We start from the raw sequence: 26167 nt of genomic DNA, 5'->3' as shown, positions 1-26167 counted from the left end.
AAAGGTGAGTTCTCACTCCTGACATTCCTGATAATCTATCCATGACTAGTTCACCACTGACAGTCACCGTATGTCGTTTGACCCTGATTAGGATGTTTGATCCTAATTTACCTTTAAGAAACATAAATTTTAGTGTTTCTTTATGTGAACACAAAGTTAGTTTCCTGCTGCTTACCAAAAAAAAAAAAAAAAAAAAAGTGTTTTGTTAGAAACTCAGAAGTATGGCTGGGCACGGTGGCTCATGCCTGTAATCCTAGCACTTTGAGGCCAAGGGGGCAGATCACCTGAGATCAGGAGTTCAAGACCAGCCTGGCCAACATGGTGAAACCCTGCCTCTACTAAAAATACAAAAATTAGCCAGGTGTGGTGGGGGGGCACCTGTAATCCCAGTTACTTGGGAGACTGAGGCAGGAGAGTTACTTGAACCTGGGAGGCAGAGGTTGCAGTGAGCTGAGATCATACCACTGTACTCCAGCCTGAGCGATGGAGCAAGACTCCATTTCATAAATAAATAAATAAATAAATAAATAAATAAATAAATAAATTCAGAAGTATCTTTGGTATTTATTCAATTCAGCATTATCCAATAGAACTTTCTACAATGATAGGAATGTTCTTTGTCTGTACTGTCTAATACAGTAGCCCTTAGTCACCAGTGGCCACTGAGCGCTTTATATGTGGCTGAGGTGACTGAGGAAGCCAATTTTTAACTTAGTTAATATTACTTTTTAATGTAAATGGCCACATGTGGCTAATAGCTTTTGTATTGGACAACACATTATAGTGGAAGAAACCCTGGTTTAGAAGCATAAGGCTTAGGAAGAGATTAAACTCAGGAAACACCCAAGGTTTGGGCTTCTAGTTCTAGACCCACTCCTGTTATTCCTAATTAAAATAGGAACAATAGACCAGGCATGGTGGCTCCTGCCTGTAATACCAGCACTTTGGGAGGCCGAAGTGGGCAGATCGCCCAAGGCTGGGAGTTCGAGACCAGCCTGGCCAAAATGATGAAACCCTGTCTCTACTGAAAATACAAAAATTAGCTGGGTATGGTGCTGGGCGTCTGTAATCCCAGCTATTTGGGAGGCTGAGGCAGGAGAATCGCTTGAACCTGGGAGGCAGAGATTGCGGTGAGCCGAGATGGCGCCACTGCACTCTAGCCTGGGTGACAGAGCGAGACTCTCTCAAAAAAAAAAAAAAAAAAAAAAAGAATAATAGCACTAATATAGCATTTACCTTACACCAGGACCCTGCTCTAAGTGCTTTACACTTATTAACTAATTTAATCTTTGTAATAGTCTTATGAGTTTGGGAACATTATTATTGTCCCTGTTTTATAAATGAGAAAATAATGATTTGTCCAAAGATATAAGACTGATAAAATGATCAAGCTAGAATTGATACCCAGGAAGTCTGGATAAGATATTCAACCATTTAACTTCTCTGAGCCACACTTTTTCCCTAAGTTAAACACACACATACACACACACACACACACACACACACACACACATACACACACAAATACCTCGATATTTCTTTATGCATTTTTATGAAATAAAATTAAATACTCTCAGCAAACACTTTGAGAATGTTTTTGATAGCCACATAATTTAAGTTAATTTCATCTTGAAAATACAGATTGCTAAAAAAAGATTTTAATTTTAAATTATACAAAATGTATTATTGGCCGGGCGCGGTGGCTCAAGCCTGTAATCCCAGCACTTTGGGAGGCCGAGACGGGCGGATCACGGGGTCAGGAGTTCAAGACCATCCTGGCTGACACGGTGAAACCCCGTCTCTACTAAAAAATACAAAAAACTAGCCGGGCGACGTGGCTGGCGCCTGTAGTCCCAGCTACTCGGGAGGCTGAGGCAGGAGAATGGCGTGAACCCGGGAGGCGGAGCTTGCAGTGAGCTGAGATCCGGCCACTGCACTCCAGTCCGGGTGACAGAGCGAGACTCCGTCTCAAAAAAAAAAAAAAAAAAAAAACAAAATGTATTATTATTACTCTTATGGCCATTGAGCCTTATTCATTATAGCACATGATGGAGATAGAGGGAGTGCATATCCGTAGAGATCACCCATTTGAATTTCACTTGGGAGTGGGAGAAATTGACATCTCATTGGATATTGGTTAGTTGGTCATCAACAAATAATTATTACTCTTTCTACTTGCTCAACACTGTAGATACAGTGTATTCGTTTGCTTTGCTGAATAACACATGACCCCAAAAGTTAGAAGTATGAAATAACAATCATGTGTTTAGCTCATAATTCTGTAGGTTGGCAGATTGAGCTGGGCTTGACTGGGTGGTTCTTCTGGTCTCATTGGGGCTCACTCATGACTGCAGTTAGCCATCAGTCAGCATCCTTAATTGCTTGTCTGGTCATTGGCTTCCTACTGCCTGGGCAACAGGTAGTTGGGTCACATGTCTTTTATCCTGTAGAAGACTAGCCTGGGTTTATTTATAAGGTGGTGGTCACAGGGTTCTTAAGAGCAGCAAGAGTGAAAGCATCATGGCCTCTTGATGCCTAGGCTTAGAACTTGCACAGGCTCATGTTCTCTTACATTCTCTTAGCCAAAGCAAGACACAGAGCCAGCTCAAGTTTGAGAAATGTGAAAACAGACTCCACTCCTTGATGAGAGGAACTGTAAATATCGTGGCCATTTTTGTAATCCACCATATTTGGTAAAGACCATAATCACAAAATCCTTCCATCAAAGAACTTTCAGCCTGATGGTCACAGTACAGGTTTGAACATTGGACATTTTCTGAAGGTTTATTTTTGCTGCTTTTAGGCCTAAATAAGAGATGAAATTGTCTTATTATTTTAAAAGATAGTAGAGGGCTGAGTGCAGTGGCTCACCCTTATAGTCCCAGCACTTTGGAAGGCGAGGTGGATGGATCACTTGAGCCCAGGAGTTCGAGACTAGCCTTGGCAACATGGCAAGACCCCGTCTCTACAAAGTATACAAAAATTAGACGGGCGTGGTGGCATGCGCCTGTAGTCCCAGCTACTCGGGAGGCTGAGGCGGGAGAATTGCTTGAGCTCTGGAGGCCGAGGCTGTAGTGAGCTAGGATTGCACCATTGCACTCCAGCCCAGGTGACAGAGCAAGACCCTGTCTCGAAATAAATAAATAAATAAATAAATAAATAAATAAATAAATAAATAAAATGAAAGATGGTAGAGGCCTCTGCATGTAGACAGGCTCATTATTAACATTTGCTTTCTTGTATCATGCCTGTACAATGTTCTTGCATGGATGGAGAAGGAAAGACAAGGAAGTCTCTCTCTCCTGCCCCTACCCAGCAGTTCTCAACACTGACTACACATTAGAACTGACCTGAAATTTAAAAAAATACAAATTTCATCAGCCACACCCCCAGATCAATTCTATTAGAACCTCTGGGCAGTGGGACTGTGGCACTGGCATTTTGTATAAGCTCCCCAGGTGATTCTAAAGTGCAGCCAAAGTTGAGAATTGCTTGTTCTGTCTGGGCTCTTTTCAGCTGATAGCACCCATCCCCCAGCCCTGTTAAACCCACATATGCCAGCTTTTATTCTTTCTCTTGCTCTCAGAGTCAAAACCATCGCTTCTTGACCTTTTAGCTAAGATCAAGTGTGGTATCTCAGATTCAAAACCATCTTCAAGCTGGATATAATGGCTCATGCCTGTAATCCCAACTACTCAGGAGGCTGAGGAGAGAGGATTGCTTGAGCCCGGGAATTCAAGTCTAGCCTGGGCAATATGGCAAGACCTTATCTCTTAAGAAAAGCAAAACTCCACCTTCCATGCCCCAGATGAAAAGTGATAAAAGAGAATGGGCCTTTGTGAAGACCGCAGGACATAGCTGGTATTCACCGAGGTGTGGACTACCTGTCAGAGAGTATCACCTTGCTAGAAAAAGTTCTTGGAAGAGGTCGCAGTTACCATCTTTCTTTGCTTTGAAATAGGTTCTTCTTCCTATCAAATGATGAGCTACTGGAAATCTTGTCTGAGACAAAGGACCCTCTCCGAGTGCAGCCGCACTTGAAGAAGTGCTTTGAAGGAATTGCCAAGCTCGAGTTTATAGACAATCTGGAAATTGTAGGTATGATCAGCTCAGAAAAAGAAACTGTTCCATTCATCCAGAAAATCTACCCAGCTAATGCCAAGGTAACTCCTCTTACCCATTTTTGGTTCTTTTCTCCATAACAAAGTAAACCAGAGAGCATATTGGCTAAGCACTGGGACTCTAGTTCCAGACTGCCTGGGGTATGGAACACTCAGGTTCCACAATGTAATGACTGAAGATTTGGGGAAGTGACTCAATCTTTCTGAGTCTCAGTGTACCCATCTCTAAGACAGAGATTATACTGCAACCCACATGATATATTAAATTTGTGGATTTTAACCCAACTCAATGTGGAGTCAATTGCAGGAATCAGATCAAAACAGCCGATGCTGTTTAGATTTCCACGTGCGGAGTTCAGTTGAAAGCGATTCAGTTAAACAGGTAGATTCCCGGGGCACCCATTTTAAAGATCAATAAAACATCATAGAATCAATGAGAGCTGTAATGCTACTTAACTCGGGTTTTCATACATATGTCCTTATATAATGAGTAAAGTATAAATTACTTCCATTTCTGCTCAGTGACAGCATCCTCAAGTGGAAATAGACAAGCAAGCTTAGCCTTGCTTTGTTGACTGTTTTTGCCACCCACACATATAAACTGCAGCAACCAGGAGTCACATTACCAATGCAGACACCAGCTAGCTTACAAGCACCTGAAGTCAACAGCTACAGTTACCTGAAATTCTAACACTGAATAATTTGCTGCATATTTGAATTTTCCTATGGAGCTTTAATCAAAATCCAAATGACCAGGTTGCATCCCATACCAATTAAATCAGGAAGTCTAGGGATGGAAGTCAGTCATCAGTATTTTTAAAAGATCTCCAAGTGATTTCAAGGAACAGCAAAGTTTGAGACCCACTGGAATAATGCATGAATCAGAGCTGTTCATTTAAAAGATGCAATTTATTTTATGAACTGACAGATGTTTCATTTGCCTTCTGAGAAGTTGTCTGTTTCAGAAAATGACATGAAAGTAATGCATATTAAAAATGGGCAGGGCATGGTGGCTCACACTGTAATTCCAGCACTTTGGGAGGCCGAGGTGGGTGGATCACCTGAGGTCAGGAGTTCGAGACCAGCCTGGCCAATATGGCAAAACGCTGTCTCTACTAAAATCCAGGTGTAGTGGCACATGCCTGTAATCCCAGCGACTTGAGGCAGGAGAATCGCTTGAACCAGGGAGGCGGAAGTTGCAATGAGCTGAGATCGTGCCATTGCACTCCAGCCTGGGTGAAAAGAGTGAAACTCCGTCTCAAAAAAAAAAAAAAAAAATCTATTGCCCCTTTAGAAGGCATACGCTTCTGAGAATACAGAAAATAAGTGTAAAGCAGATAAAGAATATTGGCTGGGGCCAGGTGACATGGCTCACACCTGTAATCCCAGCACTTTGGGAGGCTGAGGCAGGAGGATCTCTTGAGGCCAGGAATTCAAGAGCAGCCTGGGCAACATAGAGAGACCCTGGCTCTACAGAAATATTTAAAAGTTAGCTGGGCATGGTGGCATGTGCCTGTAGTCCCAGTTACTCAGGAGGCTGAGGCAGGAGAGTCACTTGGGCAGGAGTTCAAGGCTGCAGTGAGCCAGGATCGTGCCACCGCACTCGAGTCTGGATGACAGAGCAAGGCCCTGTCTCTGTCTTTTAAAAAAAAAAAAAAGAGAGAGAGAGAGACCAGGGACAGTGGCTCATGTCTGTAATCCCAGCACTTTGGAGGCCGAGGCGGGCAGATCATGAGGTCAGGAGGTCAAGACCATACTGGCCAACATGGTGAAACCCCGTCTCTACTAAAAGTACAAAATCAGCCAGGCGTGGTGGTGCACACCTGTAATCCCAGCTACTCGGGAGGCTGAGGCAAGAGAATTGCTTGAACCAGGGAGTCGGAGGTTGCAGTGAGCCAAGATCGTGACACTGCACTCCAGCCTGGCGACAGAGTAAGACTCCGTGTCAAAAAAAAAAAAAAAAAAAAGAGAGAACTAGGAAAGAGAGAATATTGACTTGAAAAGGTGCCAAGCCTTTGGCCTCCCTCCAACCGTGTCCAGAGAGAAAGCTGGGTTCTGCCCACTGTCCCTCCCTCTGGGCTTTGGTTGACTGTTGCACCCTCTCTCTGTCTTGCTCCATAGGGCATGGTGGAAAAGTGGCTCCAGCAGGTGGAGCAGATGATGCTTGCCAGTATGCGAGAAGTCATTGGACTTGGGATTGAAGCATATGTCAAGGTAAACAAGAATTGGGGTACACGTGCCGGGACACTAGTGCACTAAAGAGAACATTGGGGAGAAGGTTCATGTATCAGTAGTTCAGTTGGATGCTCTGCCTTCTACCAAAACCTGTCCCTCTGCACCTCTCTTTCCTTTACCTGTGAACCCTGGGGCAATGAACCTACTCCTGGTGAGATGTTGGCAGTTAGAAGCAGGTGATGCAAGAGAAGAGGGTTAGCTGGAACCCTCTGGTTACCACGGACTAGTCCTTTTTGTCAAATGGAATTAATGGCACAAGGTCTATTTAGAGTCCCTTAATAATTCATTTACCTTACAGATGCCCTGAATGGCATAACTCATGTTCCCCAAGCTTTAAGGGAAACAGTTACGATGTAAGGCTTAAGACAAAAGAACCTATCAGAATAACTTGATACCCAGCCTATAGTAACATTCATGTTGACTCTAGCTCTCTTTCTTTTTTTTTTTTCTGAGATGGAGTCTCACTCTGTCTCGCAGGCTGGAGTGCAGTGGTGCAATCTTGGCTCACTGCAACCTCTGCCTCCTGGGTTCAAGTGATTCTCCTGCCTCAGCCTCCCAAGTAGCTGGGACTACAGGCACCCACTGCCACACCCAGCTAATTTTTGTATTTTTAGTAGAGATGCGGTTTCACCATGTTGGCCAGGCTTGTCTCGAACTCCTGACCTCAAATGATCTACCTGCCTCGGTCTTCCAAAGTGCTGGGATTACAGGCATGAGCCACTGCTCCCGGCCAACCGACTAACTTTCTTACTTTCTTATTCCCAGGACCCACAGAACAAAGCAATACTCAACACCCTCACACTAAAGTCCTGGGGACTGACCCTGCTGTCCCTTGAAATAGTATTTGCATTGTAAAATGAAAGACCAATCCCTTTTCCTATGACATGCTCTGAATCAAAAATTAAAGAAAAGCAGTTACTGGTATGAAATTGTTTCATCCAAATCAAATCTATTAAGTTTCATCCTCAGATCAAACTTTTTCTGTAAAGAGCCAGATGGTAAATATTTTCAACTCTGCAGGCCACATTCCCAAAGCAACTATTTTTAAAAATAAATTTTATTACGTATATTTAAGGTATACAACATAATGTTATAAGATACATATGTATAGTTGGCTGGGCGCAGTGGCTCACGCCTGTAATCCCAGCACTTTGGGAGGCCAAGGAGGGCGGATCACAAGGTCAGGAGATCGAGACCACGGTGAAACCCCGTCTCTACTAAAAATACAAAAAATTAGCCGGGTGTGGTGTCAGGCGCCTGTAGTCCCAGCTACTCAGGAGGCTGAGGCAGGAGAATGGCGTAAACCCGGGAGGCGGAGCTTGCAGTGAGCTGAGATCCGGCCACTGCACTCCAGCCTGGGCAACAGAGCCAGACTCCGTCTCAAAAAAAAAAAAAAAAAAAAAGATACATATGTATAGTAAATGGGTGCTGTAGCTTTTCCCTTATAGCACAAAAGCATCAGACAATATTTAAATGATGGGCACGGCTGTATTTCTTTTTTAAAAATTTTTTAAAATTTTATTTTATTTTCCTTTAAGTTCTGGGATACATGTGCAGAACATGCAGGTCTGTTACATAGGTATACATGTGCCATGGTTGTTTGCTGCACCTATCAATCCATCATCTACGTTTTAAGCCCCGCATGCATTAGGTATTCGTCCTAACGCTGTCCCTCTCCTTGTCCCCCACCTCCTGACAGGACTGATGTGTGATGTTCCCCTCCCTGTGTCCATGTGTTCTTATTGTTCAGCTCCCACTTATGAGTGAGAACATGCGGTGTTTGGTTTTCTGTTCCTGTGTTAGACTACTGAGAATGATGGTTTCCAGCTTCCTCCATGTCCCTGCAAAGGACATGAACTCATTCTTTTTTATGCTGCAGCTGTATTTCAATACAACTTTATGAAAAAATTTATTACATAGTTTGCCCACTCCTGATCTGTAGCTTGAGGGAAAAAAATTGTAGGGTGGGGAAACAGCTCAGACAGTTGTGACTCAGCACTGCAATATTAGGTAGCCATTAAAAAACAGTAGTTATGAGAATTCTCTGAACATCACCTTGATTATAACTATGGAAAAATTTGATGAATGGGAGCATGGAAAAAATGCAAAGTTGATGAGATGACTGGCCTTTTTTTTTTTTCTTTTTCATAAAACTCAGAAAGGAAGACATAAATCGGTAATCCCAGAGATGTCAAGCCTTGTAGCATCTGAGGGTGGGGGAAAATTTTGTTTTTGTTGCGGGGATAAGGTGGTTGGGGCGTGTTTTTGTAAACTTAGTTTAAACCACACGTGAACTGATCCTACAACATGCCCACTGCACTTTTCCAGGTCGCTCGAAATCACTGGGTCTTACAGTGGCCTGGACAGGTGGTTATCTGTGTCTCCTCCATCTTTTGGACCCAGGAGGTGTCCCAAGCCCTGGTGGAAAATACCTTACCGGTAGGTGAGCTTGCTGCGAAGCTTACAGAAGAGATCCAAGCATCAATTAGGATTTGAATGATGTATAATTAGAGTAGCCATGTTTTGTTGTCTAAACAAAAATCGTTTGGGCTCATAGCATCACAGGCATCAGGGTTCCCATGAGGACAGTGGGATGGAGAATTTGGGATTTGAGCTGTCCTGCAATTCTATGGTACGAGACCTTTCCTAGTCCTTCCCAGACAGAAATTCTGGACTGCAGGATTCTAAGTCTTATACCCTGGGCTTCTAGGGACCAACCTGGCAGAATTTCCACCAAGGGAGACCTCCTGTATTCTTCCTAAGCCAAGGGGCCACCGAAGTGCTGGGAGCCACCATGCTTGACCAAATATTTGTTAAATGGATGAATGAAAACTTCATATTCAGCCTTTCTTCCATGGTCTTATTCCCCATGAATATCTCACCAGATCTCCTTTACTGCTCTTAGAGAATTGGCTGTGTATTAGAATATGTTTTAATTTCCTATATTTTGCTGTATAAACTGAAATTAGAACATAAAATTTGGCCACTGTTTAGACTTATACAGATTCCATATTGATAAATCCTAATAGACATATTGCACTGTACACATCCAAACTGCTTTCACGTACATCATTTCCAAGTTTAGAAACTCTAAAATCCTCTGACTTTTGTGACAGTATCTCTGACTTTTTGTGATGGAGGTGGATTCATGTGCCCCAGTTTTCCCACCCACAGATAGGGAGAATGTTCCCCATCATACACCCAGGCCCTGGAGTGCATGCACGCTGCGTGATGTGCCTCCGTATCCTAAAGGAAGCAGGTGTTGACACAGAATAATCATCCCTCCCTCCCTCCAGCCATTTATTATTCATTTAACAAATATTGGTTTGGCATCTGCTCTGTGCTGGTACTGCTGCTAACAAAGGTAATTAGATGTGAATGAGACAGACATAGTCCCTGACCTCAAGGATTTATGGTCTCGTGGGGGAGAGAAAAAGGCTCTTTTATAGAACTGTGATAAGGAAAGAACAGATATCCAGTAAGTATGGGCAGGGAGGGAGGGTGGGTGGAAGGAAGGAAGGAAGGAAGGAAGGAAGGAAGGAAGGAAGGAAGGAAGGAAGGAAGGAAGGAAGGAAGGAAGAAAGGAAGGAAGGAAAGGGAAGGGAAGGAAGGAAGGAAGGGAAGGGAGGGAGGGAGGGAGGAAGGGAGAGAGGGAGGAAAGGAAGGAAGGAAAGGAGGAAAATAGGAAGGAAGGAAAGAGTAAGAGAGTGAGGGGAGGGAAGTTAGGATTGGGGAAGATTTCCCAGAAAAGTGGTGTCTAGGAGGAGACCTGGAATATAAGTAGGGATTAGCTGAGCAGAAAATAAGAGGGAGAGTGTTCCAGAGAGAAGACCTGGAATATGCAAAAGCCTGAAGATGAAAAGCATGGTGTATTCCAGCAGGAAGACACTTTGGTCTAGAATAGCTGTGGAATAGGTGTGTTTAGGAGAGATGTGGGGAGAAGCCCCAACAGCACATACACTACCTCATTTAATCCTCAACACAGCTTGAAGAGGCAGCTATAATCATCTAGATTTAGGGCAGGATATGGTGGCTTATGCCTGTAATCCCAATAGTTTGGGAGGCCAAGGCGGGAGGATTGCTTGAGGCCAGTAGTTCAAGACCAGCCTGGGCAACGTAGTGAGACCCCCTCTCTACAAATAGTTAGCCAGGAGTGATGGTGCGTGCCTGTGGTCCCAGCTACTCAGGTGGCTGAGGTGGGAGGATTGCTTGAGCTCAGGAGGTCAAGGTTTCAGTGAGCCATGTTTGTGCCTGTGCACTCCTGCCTAGGTGACAGACCAAGACCCCATCTCGAAAAAAAAAAAAAAAAAATTGCATTTGACACACCAGGAGACTGAGACTCGGAAGCTTAAAGTCATTTGCCCAGAGCCACATAGCTAGAAAGTAGGAAAGGCAGGGTTTGAACCTAGGGTGGTCTTTTTTTCCTTTTTAAGTTTTCTTTTTATTTTATTTTTTGCCTCTTTCATTTGAAATAACATGAAACTTACCAATAATGCTGAAAATATAATACAAAGAATTTTCATGTATCTTTCATCCAGATTCCTCATATATTAACATCTTAGACAACCATTGTACAATTTTCCAAATCAGGAAGTCAACATTGATACAATTTTATTCTCTATAGACCTTTCTAAATTGGCTATTTTAAATTTTGTCATCTTGAAAAAGAAATGACAGGCCGGGCATGGTGGCTCATGTCTGTAATCCCAGCACTTTGGGAGGACTAGGTGGGTGAATCACTTGAGTCAGGAGTTCGAGACCAGCCTGGCCAACGTGGCGAAACCCCATCTCTACTAAAAATACAAAGATTAGCTGGGTGTGGTTGTGCACACCTGTAGTCCCAGCTATTTGGGAGGCTGAGTCAGGCTCTGTCTCAAATAAATAAATAAATAAATAAAATTAGCCAATTGCCCTACTATCTTTTTTTTTTTTTCTCCTGGTCCAGGATGCAATCTAGGATTACATGTTGCATTTTGTTCTTATAGCTCCTTTGTCTCTTTAATGTGAAAAAGTTTCCAATTTGGGAGGTTAATTCTGATTTACGGTATATACAGTGAAATTCACCTTTTTTAGCATACGGTTCTCAGTTTTGATAAACATATGCATTTGTGTAGGCACCATCACAATCAGATAGGACAGTTCCACACCATCCAAGAAAATGTCCTCAGGCCCTTTGTAGTCAGTTGCATTCTCTACTCCAAGTCTCCAGTAACTACCAAGGTATTTTCTGCTCACTCCTGTAATTTTGCCTTTTCTACAATAGTATAAATATAAAACTATGGAGTATGAAACCTTCCAAATCTTGCCTCTTTCAGCACAATGCATTAGGAATTCATTCAGAGATTAAGGACTGGGGTAAGGAAAAGGTGGACTTGAGGGATGACACCCAGGAGTCTGGCTTGAGCTATCCGGTGGTCCATGGTACCATTTCTTGACACAGGGATTACGAGAGGAGAGTCAAATGTAACCAATTGTCCCCTCCTCTGCCCCTGCCAGAATTTTCTGAAAAAGAGCAATGATCAGATTGCACAGATTGTCCAGCTGGTGCGAGGGAAGCTGAGCAGTGGAGCTCGACTCACGCTCGGGGCCCTCACGGTCATCGATGTCCACGGTAAGCCAGTGGGCTTCCCCTGTCATTACTGACTATCCAGGAGAAGCAGTCTAGTCTTGCTCATCTCGGTTCTCCTGGATGGAATAATTCAGGGTTTCCTTCCTCATTAGGGAGAGCTTTCTCCAACTTAGAGTAAGATGGAGGAGGAAGGAGAGAAGCCACTGCCGAAGGGCTCTCCACCTGTGTTTCCTCTCCCACCCCCAAACTGATTTCCAGGAGCCCTCCAAGCAGGGCCTGTACTGAGACAATGATGGCCAAAGTCATTTCTGAGCTTCACGAACGTGGAATCATTTCCTTGGCTAACTGTAGCTAATATTTTTGCATCCTTGCTAGGTGCCAGGCTTTGTGCTAAGTGGTCATAGACATTTCACAGATTCAGAACCTGGGGCTTAGAGAGGTAACTAACTTGCTGAGAGGCACACAGCTATAATAGCAAGCAAGAGAAGCGCCTATGTCTGTCTGCTTCCAAGCCTAAGGGACTGGAAATGGGCAATGTTGCAAGCAGTGGGTGGTGAGAGAGGATGCCTTCCAGCTCCTCCTTTAAAAAAAAAAAAAGAGGAGGAGGAAGAGGAGGAGGAGGAGGAGGAAAAACTGGGGTCTTTATATAAAACAAACCGCCCCCACACCCTCTCTCCATCGCCAAGGAAACTAGGGCTGGACCAGGCTGGTTGCTTGGGAACAGAGTCTCTTGCTCACACACCCAGCTTCCTACTGGCATTTCATGGCATCTCATTCCCCTCAGGTTAATGCTCACTTCAATCTGATTTCATTAGGTAGACCAGCATAACATCAAGGAGAGAGAAGGGAAAATGTGCTCTTCATACAGCTACATGCTCAGCTGTTAGGAATAATTGGTGCAGATGTGGTTATACTGTCCAGGGTACCCGAGTGTGGTTGGGTTCACAAACACAAGCATGCATGTAGGCACACACGCACGTACCCACACACATATACACTCACACACACATGCAAGCGCACATACACACACTGCATGGTGAAGGCATCCCCAACTCAATCCCTTGAAATTCGCTTTCCTCTTGGATCCCTCAGGCATACCATACTCCTGCCCTATACCCTCTTCCTTGGGAGAACGTATCAGGTGGTTCCCCTGTATATTTCCCCAAGAGCCAGGGGGAGAATTAAATTCCTTGGGAGGGAAGAAAAAGCTGTGGATATAATCGTCTTCAAGGACTCTTCCCTGCAGGGTTTTGGATTTTACTGTAATAAAGAAGACTGTCACAGAGAGGCAGGAAAGGTTCAATGGAAGCAACCCTTTGAAAAGTCCCTTAGGCTTAGAAGCAGACAGACACAGGCGCTTCTCTTGCTTGCTATTATAGCTGTGTGCCTCTCAGCAAGTTAGTTACCTCTCTAAGCCCCAGGTTCTGAATATTTGAGTCTGCTGTACTAGCTCTGAGATCTCCATAGCTTTCCACCTGAGTTACCAAAAACATAATGAATGATTCTCATCAGCCTAGATCCACTCTTCAACTTCAAGACCCCTGTCACTTGGATAAAATTAAATCAGGGCTTACAGTCCCATGAGAGAAAAGAGAAACGCTAGAAATGTATATCTTCCAGCTGGTTTCTCAGGCCTCCAGATGGAAAGGATATATCTAACCATGGATTCTCGGGCTTCCTTCCCCTTCTATATAAGGCCACGCTGATTGCATTCTCCTAGGATATCCTAGGGGCCTGAAATGGGAACAAAAGGGTTATATTGGAAATAGGATGGCATTTGGAGTCAGTATGCATTGCAAAGCCCTCTGGCTCAGACTTCCAAGAATTTGGGGATGATAACAGTAGCTAATACCTGTATAACATTTTCATACGCCAAGAATAGCTGTCTCTATTGTGTCTAGATGTAGGCATGTACGTATGTGCATATATATTCATTTAATCCTCATGATAACCCCATAATGTAGGTACTATATTATCCCTATTTTACAGATTACACAACTGAAGAACAGAGAGGTTGAGGAACTTACCCAAAGTCACACAGCTAGGTTGTGGTGGAACCAGAATTTGAACCCAGGCAGTCTGATTTCAGAGCACGCACCTTTAATACCTCTGCTGTGCTGTCTGAGAGAAGATAGTGAAGCAGATTCTCTGCCTGGTTTTGGGAGAAAGCAAATACCAGCTTCTAACAGATATTGCTGCGTGCAGGGTGGGGGTGGGCAAGGAGGCTTGTGAAATCTAAAATTGTCTGGGTCGGGCGCGGTGGCTCACGCCTGTAATCTCAGCACTTTGGGAGGCCAAGGTGGGCGGATCACTTGAGGTCAGAAGTTGGAGACCAGCCTGGCCAACATGTTGAAACCCCATCTCTACTAAAAATACAAAATATTAGCCAGGTGTGGTGGCTTGCACCTATAATCCCACCTATTTGCGAGGCTGAGGCAGGAGAATCGCTTGAACCCAGGAGGCGGAGGTTGCAATGAGCTGAGATGACGCCGTTGCACTCCAGAATGGGGGACAGAGCAAGGCTCCATCTCAAAAAATAAATAAATAAAATAAAATTGTTTGGAGAAGTGGGGACCTTGATAACATCCACTTCTAACTGAGGAGCTTACGAAGATGGAGAGTTCTGTTCTGATGGCTCTGTGTGTGTGTTTCTGCATCTGTGTCCCAATAGCCCGTGACGTGGTGGCCAAGTTAATTGAGGACAGGGTCTCTGATCTGAATGATTTCCAATGGATCTCACAGCTGCGCTACTACTGGGTGGCCCAGGATGTACAGGTGCAGATTATCACCACAGAAGCTTTGTATGGCTATGAGTACCTGGGAAACTCCCCTCGGCTGGTGATCACACCCCTCACAGACCGCTGCTACAGGTACACTCTGGAGCTCCTAGATCTGACGGGTGAATGGAGAACTCCAGGGGAAGAAGACTCTGGGGAGGAAAGTTAGGGATGTCTTGGGTTACCTTTACCCTTCACACTTCAGATTATTAGATTCTCCATAGTCCCAAAGATGGGCATGCAAACTAGGTCTTCAGGCTAGAAATGAGAACCCAGTAATAGTTCTAGTGCAAATCAATATATTTGAACCAACAAGTGGAATATTGGTGCACGTCTATGAACATGACACAGGACTTGACGTAGAGGGCTCTCCAATGGCAGGAATCAAGATGGTGCTTGGAGATCCTATGGCTATAACATAGACAAGAAGTGAGGTCAAGAACACAGCCAAGGGGTCTCTATGCTCTGCCAGCCAGTCTCATGAAAAGATCTGGCCATTCTGTGCTCAGCAAAGTGCTCTGACATTTTCTGTGGAACTCAGCCTTTGAGATCGGGATTTTGTGAACTTGTCGGTTTTGTGATGTTTAGATGTTCTTTGCTTTTATATATTTCCTTACAGTGGGAGTTTTTTAGATTGCAAAAATAATGCTTGGGAATGTTTTCTCCCTTCAAAATCCTCAACCACTTGTTTTTTTATGGTCATGATTTTTGCTCTTCATTCATGTATTTATTTCACTCATTCTTCAACAACCATTTTTTGAAGTTTCCTGTGCACCATGCATGACCTCAAGAAACCCTAAATCTAACTGGGGGTTCAGGAGAGACATATTGAAATGATTACAAGATAGAGTGCTAAATGAAAACATAGAGACTCATACCAAGGGCCATGGAACCACAGTTATTACATCATTCATTTCTAACATATATCTTGCACCTATTACATGCCAGGAACTGTATTAATTTACTGAGGTTATGAAATGGAATCAAATATGACTCCTGGACTTAAGAGTTCATAGTCTAGCTGGGCATGGTGGCTCACACCTGTAATCTCAGCACTTTGGGAGGCCAAAGTGGGTGGATCACTTGATCCCAGAAGCTTGAAACCAACCCGCCTGGGCAACATGGCAAAATCCCATCTCTACAAAAAATACGAAAATCAACCAGGTGTGGTGGTGTGTGCCTGTAAGTTCCAGCTACTTGGGAGGCTGAGATGGGAGGATCACTTGGGTCCAGGAGGTCAAGGCTGCAGTGAACTGTGACCATGCCTCTGCACTCCAGCCTGGCCAACAGAGTGAGAACCTGTCTCGAAAGAAAAAAATAATTCATAATCTAGTTGGATAAATATATTTATTTTCACCATTCCATTAGCACTGGTGATCTTTGGAAAGTGGAGGTTATGAGTATTTTCACTTTTATTTTATATATATATATATATATATATGCACATATTCATTTATTCATTCAAACACATATTTATGGGTGCCACTCATGTGCTGGGCTCTGAGGTTATAATGCCGAGTAAAATAGAAATTTTTACAGTGATGTTGTATTGCTCATATAATCGGGAAAATTTTTAACTATTTGGTTGGTGCAAAAGTCATTGCAGCTTTTAGCATTACTTTCAATGGCAAAAACTGTCACTTTAAAGTCACTTTAGCACTAACCTAAATATTTGTATGAGTCAAAATAAATAAAAAGCCAGTTTCTTTCCTGGGTCTTAGACCTCAAGCACTGAAGTCCTATTTTCTTCCCATAGGACACTGATGGGAGCTTTGAAGCTGAACCTTGGGGGTGCTCCAGAGGGTCCAGCTGGGACTGGCAAGACAGAAACCACCAAAGATTTGGCCAAAGCCTTGGCTAAGCAGGTAAGGAAATGCCATCTATCCCCTCCGTCTCTTCCAGGCCCTCTCTGCACCCCTATTCTGGGAAGTAAGCATGAACTTTAAGATAGTTTAGCATTAACAGGCAGCGTGGACCCCAGCTCCTTCAGGCAGAGCAAGGAGAGAGGAGCCCACTACTGTTGAATGGTGCAGGGTAATTCAGATGGGATGCAATCCACCCTGAATGATACCCACATCCTCCCTCTTTCTAGTGTGTGGTCTTCAACTGCTCCGATGGTTTGGATTACAAAGCTATGGGGAAGTTCTTCAAGGGGCTGGCACAGGCTGGAGCATGGGCGTGCTTTGATGAATTCAACAGGATCGAGGTAACTCTGCCTCTAGGATGCAAAACAAAGAAGCTGTGCATGGAGGGGACTTTTTCTTGGCTCTGCACCCCTTAATAACAGGGCCTTATGTCTCTTGTATGGCAGACATGAGAACCTCCAAAGCAGGTACTCAGTGAATTAAACAGAAGGAGTCTCAAGGAGAGAGATGCATGTTTTATACACATATTCCCCATCTCTCCATCATATTAGTTCGTTCACTTGCCCATTCCAAACTATTGAGCAGCTACTATACATCAGATATTCCGCATAAGTTCATGCTACAAAGATGAGCATGAAATGATTGTATAGCAAGGCACAGAGGCTCACACCTGTAATCCCAACACTTTGGGAGGTCAAGGTGGGAGGATCACTTGAGCCCAGGAGTCTGAGACCAGTCTGGGCAACACAGTTGAGACCCTGTCTCTACAAAACTAAAATAGCCTCAGTTATTCAGGAGGCTGAGGCAGGAGGATTGCTTGAGCCCAGGAGTTCGAGGCTGAAGTGAGCTTTGATGCAGCCACTGCATTCCAGCCTGGGTGAGAGTGAGACTTTGTCTCTTAAAAAAAAAAAAAAAAAAAAAAAAAATGTCTTGACTGGGTGCGGTGGCTCATACCTGTAATCCCAGCACTTTGGTAGGCCAAGGCAGGTGCATCACCTGAGGTCAGGAGTTCAAGACCAGCCTGGCCAACATGGTGAAACCCTGTCTCTACTAAAAATATAAAAAGCAGCTGGGTGTGGTGGTGAGTGCCTGTAATCCCAGCTACTCGGGAGGCTGAAGCAGGAGAATGGCTTGAACCCGGGAGGCGGAGGTTGCAGTGAGCTGAGATCTCACCATTGCATACCAACCTGGAAGTGAAACTCTGTCTCAAAAAAAAAAAAAAAAGGGGTCTTGCTGTCTAGACTGTTCAATCTAGTAAAGGGAAATAAACATTTAATGAAACAAATACCAACATGATAAAATTCTATAGCAGAAGTACAAAAGATGCATCCCAAGAGTGTATAATTCTGTTTGGATGATGAATGAAGATCAGGAAATATAAAAATCCCTGATCTTTGAACCAATATGAATTGATAAACACAGAATACCTACTGTATGTCAAGTACCATGTTAGGTGTTGAAACAAAGATAAAATACTATGGAAACTATTAACGCACACGCACACACGCGCAAACCTATGTTCTTTTTTCTTACCAAAACCCCAAATCATGCTCCTAATTTTGAATGTGCAGGTGTGGTTGGTTTCCGGGTGATTGGGTTCTTTCTTTGCTATGTGGGAGGACTCTGGTAGAGTAGGGTGGTTGTCAGACAGAAGCAGGAGCTCCTATCAGCCGGGCATTCTCACCCCAGGTGGAAGTGCTGTCTGTGGTCGCTCAGCAGATCCTCAGCATCCAACAAGCCATCATTCGGAAGCTAAAGACATTCATCTTTGAAGGCACTGAGCTCTCTCTGAACCCAACCTGCGCTGTTTTCATCACCATGAACCCCGGCTATGCTGGCAGGGCTGAACTGCCTGACAACCTCAAGGTAAATGCCAGCAGATATACATGTGGGGTGTGCTTTTTAGAATAGAAACCTCTGGGCTGGGTACTGTGGCTCATGCCTGTAATCCCAGCACTTTGGGAGGCCGAGGCAGGCAGATCACCTGAGGTCAGGAGTTCGAGACCAGCCTGGCCAACGTGGTGAAACCCCATCTCTACTAAAAATACAAAAATTAGCCAGACATGGTGGCCAGTGCCTATAATCCCACTCAGCTACTCAGGAGGCTGAGGCAGAAGAATCGCTTGAACGTGGGAGGCGGAGGCTGCAGTGACTGGAGACAGCGCCATTGCACTCCCCAGCCTGGGAGGCAAGAGTGAAACTCCACCTCAAAAAAAAAGAAAAGGAAAGAAACCTCTGGAGGTACCTACCTGGGGGTAAATTTATTCCCCCGTCCCCTTGGGTGGAAGTGGTAAGAGAGACCCAGCCACACCCATATCCACTGACTTTAGGACATGATCTATCCCCTGCTACTAATGCATTCTGATTGGAGCCCTGGAATCTTATTCAGATGGACCACTTCTCTCTGAGAAGAGAAAATAGTCAGGGTGATGCTTCAAGTGGCTCCTCCCCTCTAGGTCAACATAGGCCAGTGAAGGCCAAGATAGAATTTGGATCCACATTTCTCTCTCTTTTTTTTTTTTTTTTTTTTTTTGTGATGGAGTCTCATTCTGTCCCCCAGGCTGGAGTACAGTGGCACGATCTTGGCTCACTGCAACCTCTGCCTCCCGAGTACAAGCGATTCTCCTGCCTCAGCTTCCTGAGTAGCTGGGACTACAGGCATGCGCCATCACACCCCGCTAATTTTCATATTTTTGGTAGAGACAGGTTTTCACCACATTGGCCAGGCTGCTCAAACTCCTGACCTCAGCCGATCCACCTGCCTTGGCCTCCCAAAGTACTGGGATTACATGTGTGAGCCACCAGTCCCGGCCACATTTCTCATTTTTTACTGCCCAGTAGTTGTAAGCACCCCCTGCACCCATCCCAGCCAACAGCCATATTAGATCATCACAAGCAGCTTTCATGATGCCGTGGTATAGTAGAAAGCACCTGGGCATGGTATCAGGAAGCCTGGATTCTAGCCCCGGCATTAGCTCTAACTAACTGGGTGACTCAGGCAAGTTACTTCTCCTCTAAGATCCAAGGTAATAATGCAATAGCTGGTGTATATTGAACACTTACTATGTGCCACATACTCTTGTAAGCACTTCACTTGCATTCTATCATTTTATTCTCATGATAACTCTATGAAGAGAGTAAAGTTAGTCTGTTTTGAGATGAAAGAACTGAGATCTACAAGGGTTGTATAACTTGCCCATGCTAGTCCATAGCAAAACAGGAACTCAAACCAAGGTCTGTCTGGTTGGGCACAGTGACTCACGCCTTAATCCCAACACTTTGGGAGGCTGAGGCGGTTGGATCATCTGAGGTCAGGAGTTCAAGATCAGTCTGGCCAACATGATGAAACCCCATCTCTACTAGAAATACAAAAATTAGCTGGGCCTGGTGTTGGGCACCTGTAATCCCCTGGTGTTTGGGAGGCTAAGGCACGAGAATCGCTTGAACCCGGGAGGCGGAGGTTGCAGTGAGCCAAGATCGCGCCACTGCACTCCAGCCTGGGCGACAGAGACTCTGTCTCAAAAAAGATCTGTCAGACTTCTTCTGATATATATTGGTTCTGCATTCCTAAATGACTTCTGATGTCCATGTTGAACTCTGGGAAGCTCCAACAGTTGAGTGATGCTATGAGGTATCCTCATTTGGCATAGGAGAATGAGGTGAACCAGCACCTAGCGCCTTCCACAGAACCACTGAGGGACCGAATGTAAGTAACGACATGTACCCGCACAGGGCCAGTAGGGAGGTTGGCTGAGCCATGCATTGGCCAACTGAGGATGGTCCATCTGCACTCACTTGTCCCCCAGTCCTGCTTACCTTGATTGTCCCTGGCGTGGCCTGAAGGACTGTGCTACTTCCCTTTGCTTCTGTGGATGTGCCTTCCCTCAGTATTCACTGCACATGTTCCGATTCTGATTCACTGTTTCTTTTCCAGGCCTTGTTCCGGACAGTGGCCATGATGGTGCCAGATTACGCCCTCATTGGAGAAATCTCCCTCTACTCCATGGGGTTTCTGGACTCCAGAAGGTGTGTTACATGGGTTTTCGAGTGCATTCTAAAGGACTTTAACTAGTGGCTTTTTGCGTGTGTGGCAGATTCAAGGTGGTTTGCCCATTGGAATAAAAGAGAGAAGCTTGAGAAACTTGCTTCAGCTTACTGGGTGGTCTGAGAGCACATAGCCCTGGCCTTGGTCTTGCCCCATTTCTGACGGGGAAATGGCCCAGATTCCCAGGGCAGGGCCCCGCTCTGTCTTTACATACACCTGAGTTCTATTAGAGAAAGCAGCTACTCATATCTTCCCCACCCCTCACTCTGACACATCCATACCCACATTACTCAATGGCTTAAGGCAACAAACAAACAAGGCTGGGTGCCGTAGCTCATGTCTGTAATCTCAGCACTTTGGCAGGCCAAGGCAGGAGATCACTTAAGGCCAAGAGTTTGAGACCAGCCTGGCCAACATGGGGAAACCCCATCTCTACCAAAAAATTCAAAAATTAGCCGGGCTTGGTGGCACGCACCTGTAATCCCAGCTACTCGGGAGGCTGAGGCAGGAGAATCGCTTGAACCTTGGAGACAGAGGCTGCAGTGAGCCAAGATCTCACCAGTGCACTCCAGCCTGGGTGAAAGAGTGAGACCCTGTCTCAAAAGAAAAAAAAAAAAAAGCAACACTATACAACATATGCAATTATTCCAGAATTGAAGAGGAAAAATTATTAATATAACATTTATTGCCTCCAATTAAGTAGGTTATCTCTCATTCAAGTATTGTCCAGTTTCCAAGACTCACACTTATATGCAGATCAGTGTCTTCGTGTGTGTGTGTGTGTGTACACACATACATGTAATATATGTACCAAGAGTTATGAATAATCATTGCAAAATGGCTTGTGCTGCTCTCATTCCAAATTTTATCACGTCAATTGACTTTCTGTTACAATGAATGTCTTTATGGCCTGGGTGTCTTTGTTTATAATCCAAGGGGCTGCAGAAATTCTCAATAGAATTTCTTGGCCCTTCCTAGGCCAAGAGGCTGCCTCAGTCATATGACATTTAACTCATTTGTTTTCTTTTTTTTTTTTTTTTTTGAGATGGAGTCTCGCTCTGTCGCCCAGGCTGGAGTGCAGTGCAGTGGCCGGATCTCAGCTCACTGCAAGCTCCGCCGCCCGGGTTTACACCATTCTCCTGCCTCAGCCTCCCGAGTAGCTGGGACTACAGGCGCCCGTCACCTTGCCCGGCTAGATTTTTGTATTTTTTAGTAGAGACGGGGTTTCACCAGGTTAGCCAGGATGGTCTCGATCTCCTGACCTCGTGATCCGCCCGTCTCGGCCTCCCAAAGTGCTGGGATTACAGGCTTGAGCCACCACGCCCGGCCTAACTCATTTGTTTTCTATAGTAACCAGGATTGCATCGATTTGCTCACTCAATTCATTTATTTATTTAATTAGCAAACCTTTATTGAGCCAGCAACCTTATGCCCAGCCCTGTGCTGGGTGCTGGTGAACAACGCAAAGTCTTTGTTTTTATAGGAAATCAGTTTTGTGAAGAGGATCTCTTTGAGAGAAAAGTGCATAAGTATATTAGTTAGAGTAATACTGACCCCTGAATCTCAATGGCTTAGCATAGCAAAGTTTATTTTTCACTCGCTGAAAATCCCAAATGAGTCTACAGCCATACCACACTGAACGTAGCCGATTTCGTCTGAAAATCCAAAGTGGGTGCTTGTGATCAAGGGCACTTCTCCCCCAAGGGATGGTTACTTATAGTTCATGGTTACTTATAGTTACCATGGTTACCCAGGTTACTTACAGTTCATGGCTACAGCCCATGAATGGCACAGAGGCTGTCACGGAGGAGGTTTTCGTGGGCCTGCCCTGCCATTGACATACGTCAGTCACTATCATTCACATTGCACTGGCTGGAACTCAGTAGCATGTGGCCTCCCCTGACTGCACGGCAGGCTGGGAAATGTGGTCCACCTGTGTATCCAGGAAGAATAAGAAACCCAATTCAAAATTTAATGTACTCGGCACACAACACATGTACACTTATGTGCACTGCAGTGTGTGCGTTAAGTATGCAGTGCACGTAAGCATCTGTGTGTTGTGGGCCGAGTATATTACAATTTGTACTGGCCTTCTTAAATTTAAAAAGTAAAATGGACATTGAAAAAATTATAATGCGACAGAAATGAAAAAAGTGAATTTCCCCTCAGTAACCCATAGTTCCATTCTCCAGGAATTAATATCCCTGATAGTTTGATACGTTCTTCCCTAACTTGTGTGTGTGTATATGTGTGTGCGTACATTTATATATACATACAGAGGTATAAAACATACAATTTCTTCCAGGCACAGTGGCTAACACCTGTAATCCCTTCACTTTGGGAGGCTGAGGTGGGCAGATCACTTGGGGTCAGAAGTTCGACACCAGCCTCACCATACAATTTATTTTAATTTAATTTTTATTTTTGTAAAGACAGAGTCTCACTCTGTCACTCAGGCTGGAGTGTAGTGATGCAATCACAGCTCACTGCAGCTTGAACTCCTAGGCTCAAGAGGTCCTCCCACCCTTAGCCTTCCAAGTAGCTGGGATGACAGGTGCCATGCTACCGTGCCCAGCTCATTTCTAAAGTTTTCTGTAGAGTCAGAGGCTCACTATGTTGCCCAAGCTGGTCTTGGACTCCTGGCCTCAAGCGATCCTCCTGCCTCAGCCTCCCAAAGTGCTGAGATCACAGGCATGAGCCACTGCACCTGACCAAAAACATATGATTTCATATACCGTACATGTTATACATATATGTGCACATGCTTTTTTCATGCTTCCATACCTCATTATGGTAACTCTGTTAAAAGACCCTTAAAGGACAGGGCTTCTCCATCCAGTCCATGGGCAAGGCTGGTTGCTGGTGGGGCAAGAACAAGGATATTGGGAATGTCTGCTGGGCAGGACATGGTCCTCTCTGGGTGTCTGCATACATGTCTTTGCCCTCCTAGTCTTGCCCAGAAGATCGTTGCGACCTACCGCCTGTGCTCGGAACAACTGTCCTCTCAGCATCACTATGACTACGGCATGCGTGCTGTCAAGTCTGTGCTTACTGCTGCAGGAAACCTGAAGCTCAAGTATCCAGAGGAGAACGAAAGTGTCCTGTTGCTCCGGGCATTGCTTGATGTCAACCTGGCCAAGTTCTTAGCGCAAGATGTCCCTCTGTTTCAGGTATGTAGCGGTTCGGAACCTTGGCTGAGGACCAAGGCTCAATGTTGGAAGATGAAACGTTATCTTTGGTGCCTTCCCCATATCCTCTTCCATCTCCTGACATCTTCCCTTCTTTGGCCAGCATCTCTGCCACCTGATACCCTCCCTACAAATGTTAAATAATAAGTGATAGCAAACATCTCTGCCTGATTTTTAATAAAAATGGTTTCACTGATAGGATAATATTTGCTCTTGGGTATACGTAAGTGTTTTTATCCAATTTAATTAGTTTCCTTTTGTAATTAATTTAATCTTACTTGCCAGGCTCTGAGCTTCATAAAGACAGAAGTCATGACTATCTTGTTCATCCTAGTAAAATGACTGGAAGATAATCCAGACTCGTTAAATATTTGCTGACTTTTAAAATTATTTGGGGGAGAAATTATAGGGTTGTTTTGTTTTGTTTTGTTTTTTTGAGATGGAGTTTTGTTCTGTTGCCCAGGCTGGAGTGCAGTGGCACGGTCTCGACTCATTGCAATCTCTGCCTCCTGGATTCAAATGATTCTCCTGCTTCAGCCTCCTGAATAGCTGGGATTACAGGCACGTGCCACCACACTCAGCTAATTTTTGTATTTTTAGTCGAGACAGGTTTTCGCCATGTTGGCCAGGCTGGTCTCGAACTCCTGAACTCAGGTGCTCCACCCACCTCGGTCACCCAAAGTGCTGGGATTACAAGCATGAGCCATGGTGCCTGGCCAGAAATTATGTTGTATAGTGTTTTCATTTGTAATTTTGGACAAGTTTTGGTGCAAGAAAAATGAGGTCTGGAATTTTTCAAAGATTTCTGTTGTTGATACATCTCATTTTAGGAAAATGTTGAAGTCACATATCTGATACTTTATCCTTTCCACTTTCTTTTAAATTCTTTTTAACAGGGAATTATATCCGATTTATTTCCTGGAGTTCTTCTTCCAAAGCCAGAGTATGAAGTTTTTCTGAAAGTGCTGAATGATAACATCAAAAAGATGAAACTGCAGCCAGTACCTTGGTTTATAGGGAAAATTATCCAGGTTGGTTCCTTAACCCATGTAAATGTGCCTGTTTTACTGTTTACTGCAGTCAGCAAACAGTAAAGACTTATAGGAGATTGGAACTGAAGTGACAGCAATCAGAGGTGCCTGTGTAGAAAGGCAAGTAAAACATTAGCTGGGCATAATGGCCCATGCCTGTAGTCCCAGCTACTTGGGAGGCTGAGGTGGGAGGATGGCTTGAGCCCAGGAGTTTGAGGCTGCAGTGGGCTATGATCATGCCACTGCATTCCAGCCTGGGTGACAGAGTGAGATGCCAACTCTTAAAAAAAAAAGAAGAAAGAGGCCGGGCGCGGTGGCTCACGCCTGTAATCCTGGCACTTTGGGAGGCCAAGGCAGGCGGATCACGAGGTCAGGAGATTGAGACCATCCTGGCTAGCACAGTGAAACCCCATCTCTACTAAAAATACAAAAAATTAGCTGGGTTTGGTGGCGGGCACCCGTCGTCCCAGCTACTCGGGAGGCTGAGGCAGGAGAATGGCGTGAACCCGGGAGGCAGAGCTTGCAGCGAGCTGAGATTGAGCCACTACACTCCAGTCTGGGTCACAGAGTAAGACTCCAAAAAAAAAAAAAAAAAAAAAGAAGAAGAAAGAAATGGAGGGAAAACAAACAACCAAAATCAAAAAACCCACTTACTCACTCCATCAGTTTGTGTGTGTGTTAGTTTGTTTCTGAGATGGAGTCTTGCTGTGTTGCCCAGGCTGGAGTGCAGTGGCGCAACCTCAGCTCACTGCAACCTGTGCCTCCCAGATTCCAGCGATTCTTCTGCCTCAGCCTCCTGGGTAACTGGGATTACAGGTGCATGCCACCACGCCCAGCTAATTTTTGTACTTTTTTTGTAGAGACGGGGTTTCACCATGTTGGCCAGACTGCTCTCAAACTCCTGACCTCAGGTGATCCTCCCTCCTCAGCCTCCCAAATCCCATCAGTTTTGTGCTGTGAGATTTTAGGCAAATTAGTTCACCTCTTTTACCCTCAGTCATCTGTAAACTGGAGTAATTTTGAGAGAAGAGGTGTGTAAAGCACTACACATAGTACCTCATGCTATATCATTATCAACTCCACCATCTCCGCCATCATAGTCAGCACCATTGGCATCAGCATTTCCCAAAGTCACAACGCGAGTTACAAGTGAAGTTCACGTTAGCACCCACGTCTCCAGATTCTGAGATCACATTGCCTTGTAGTAAAAATAATCACTTTTTCCCTACTGTATTAGCAAGTGAGCTAGTTTTTGACACAACTCATTTAATCCAATTTTGAACCCTAATTTATGATTGAGATTTTGCAGAAGGACCATTCTTTAACTAGGCATGAG

General features: G+C 44.6%; 1 protein-coding gene across 1 annotated transcript in view; it reads left to right on the top strand.

The window, feature by feature from the left end:
* DNAH3 (dynein axonemal heavy chain 3) overlaps positions 1-26167 on the top strand; it is a 220079-nt gene that overhangs the window by 87200 nt on the left and 106712 nt on the right. Inside the window, exons 25-35 of the mRNA XM_030925062.1 lie at positions 3962-4163; positions 6243-6335; positions 8685-8795; positions 11853-11967; positions 14597-14795; positions 16459-16567; positions 16795-16908; positions 18257-18433; positions 20502-20593; positions 23563-23782; positions 24697-24831. Coding sequence (XP_030780922.1) covers positions 3962-4163; positions 6243-6335; positions 8685-8795; positions 11853-11967; positions 14597-14795; positions 16459-16567; positions 16795-16908; positions 18257-18433; positions 20502-20593; positions 23563-23782; positions 24697-24831 — 1567 coding nt within the window. The remainder of the gene's footprint in view (positions 1-3961; positions 4164-6242; positions 6336-8684; positions 8796-11852; positions 11968-14596; positions 14796-16458; positions 16568-16794; positions 16909-18256; positions 18434-20501; positions 20594-23562; positions 23783-24696; positions 24832-26167) is intronic.

The sequence above is a fragment of the Rhinopithecus roxellana genome, chromosome 20 (genome assembly GCF_007565055.1).
Source record: "Rhinopithecus roxellana isolate Shanxi Qingling chromosome 20, ASM756505v1, whole genome shotgun sequence".
Taxonomy (NCBI): domain Eukaryota; kingdom Metazoa; phylum Chordata; class Mammalia; order Primates; family Cercopithecidae; genus Rhinopithecus; species Rhinopithecus roxellana.
The sequence above is the reverse complement of the archived record's forward strand: the minus strand, read 5'-3'. Positions and strand labels throughout refer to the sequence as shown.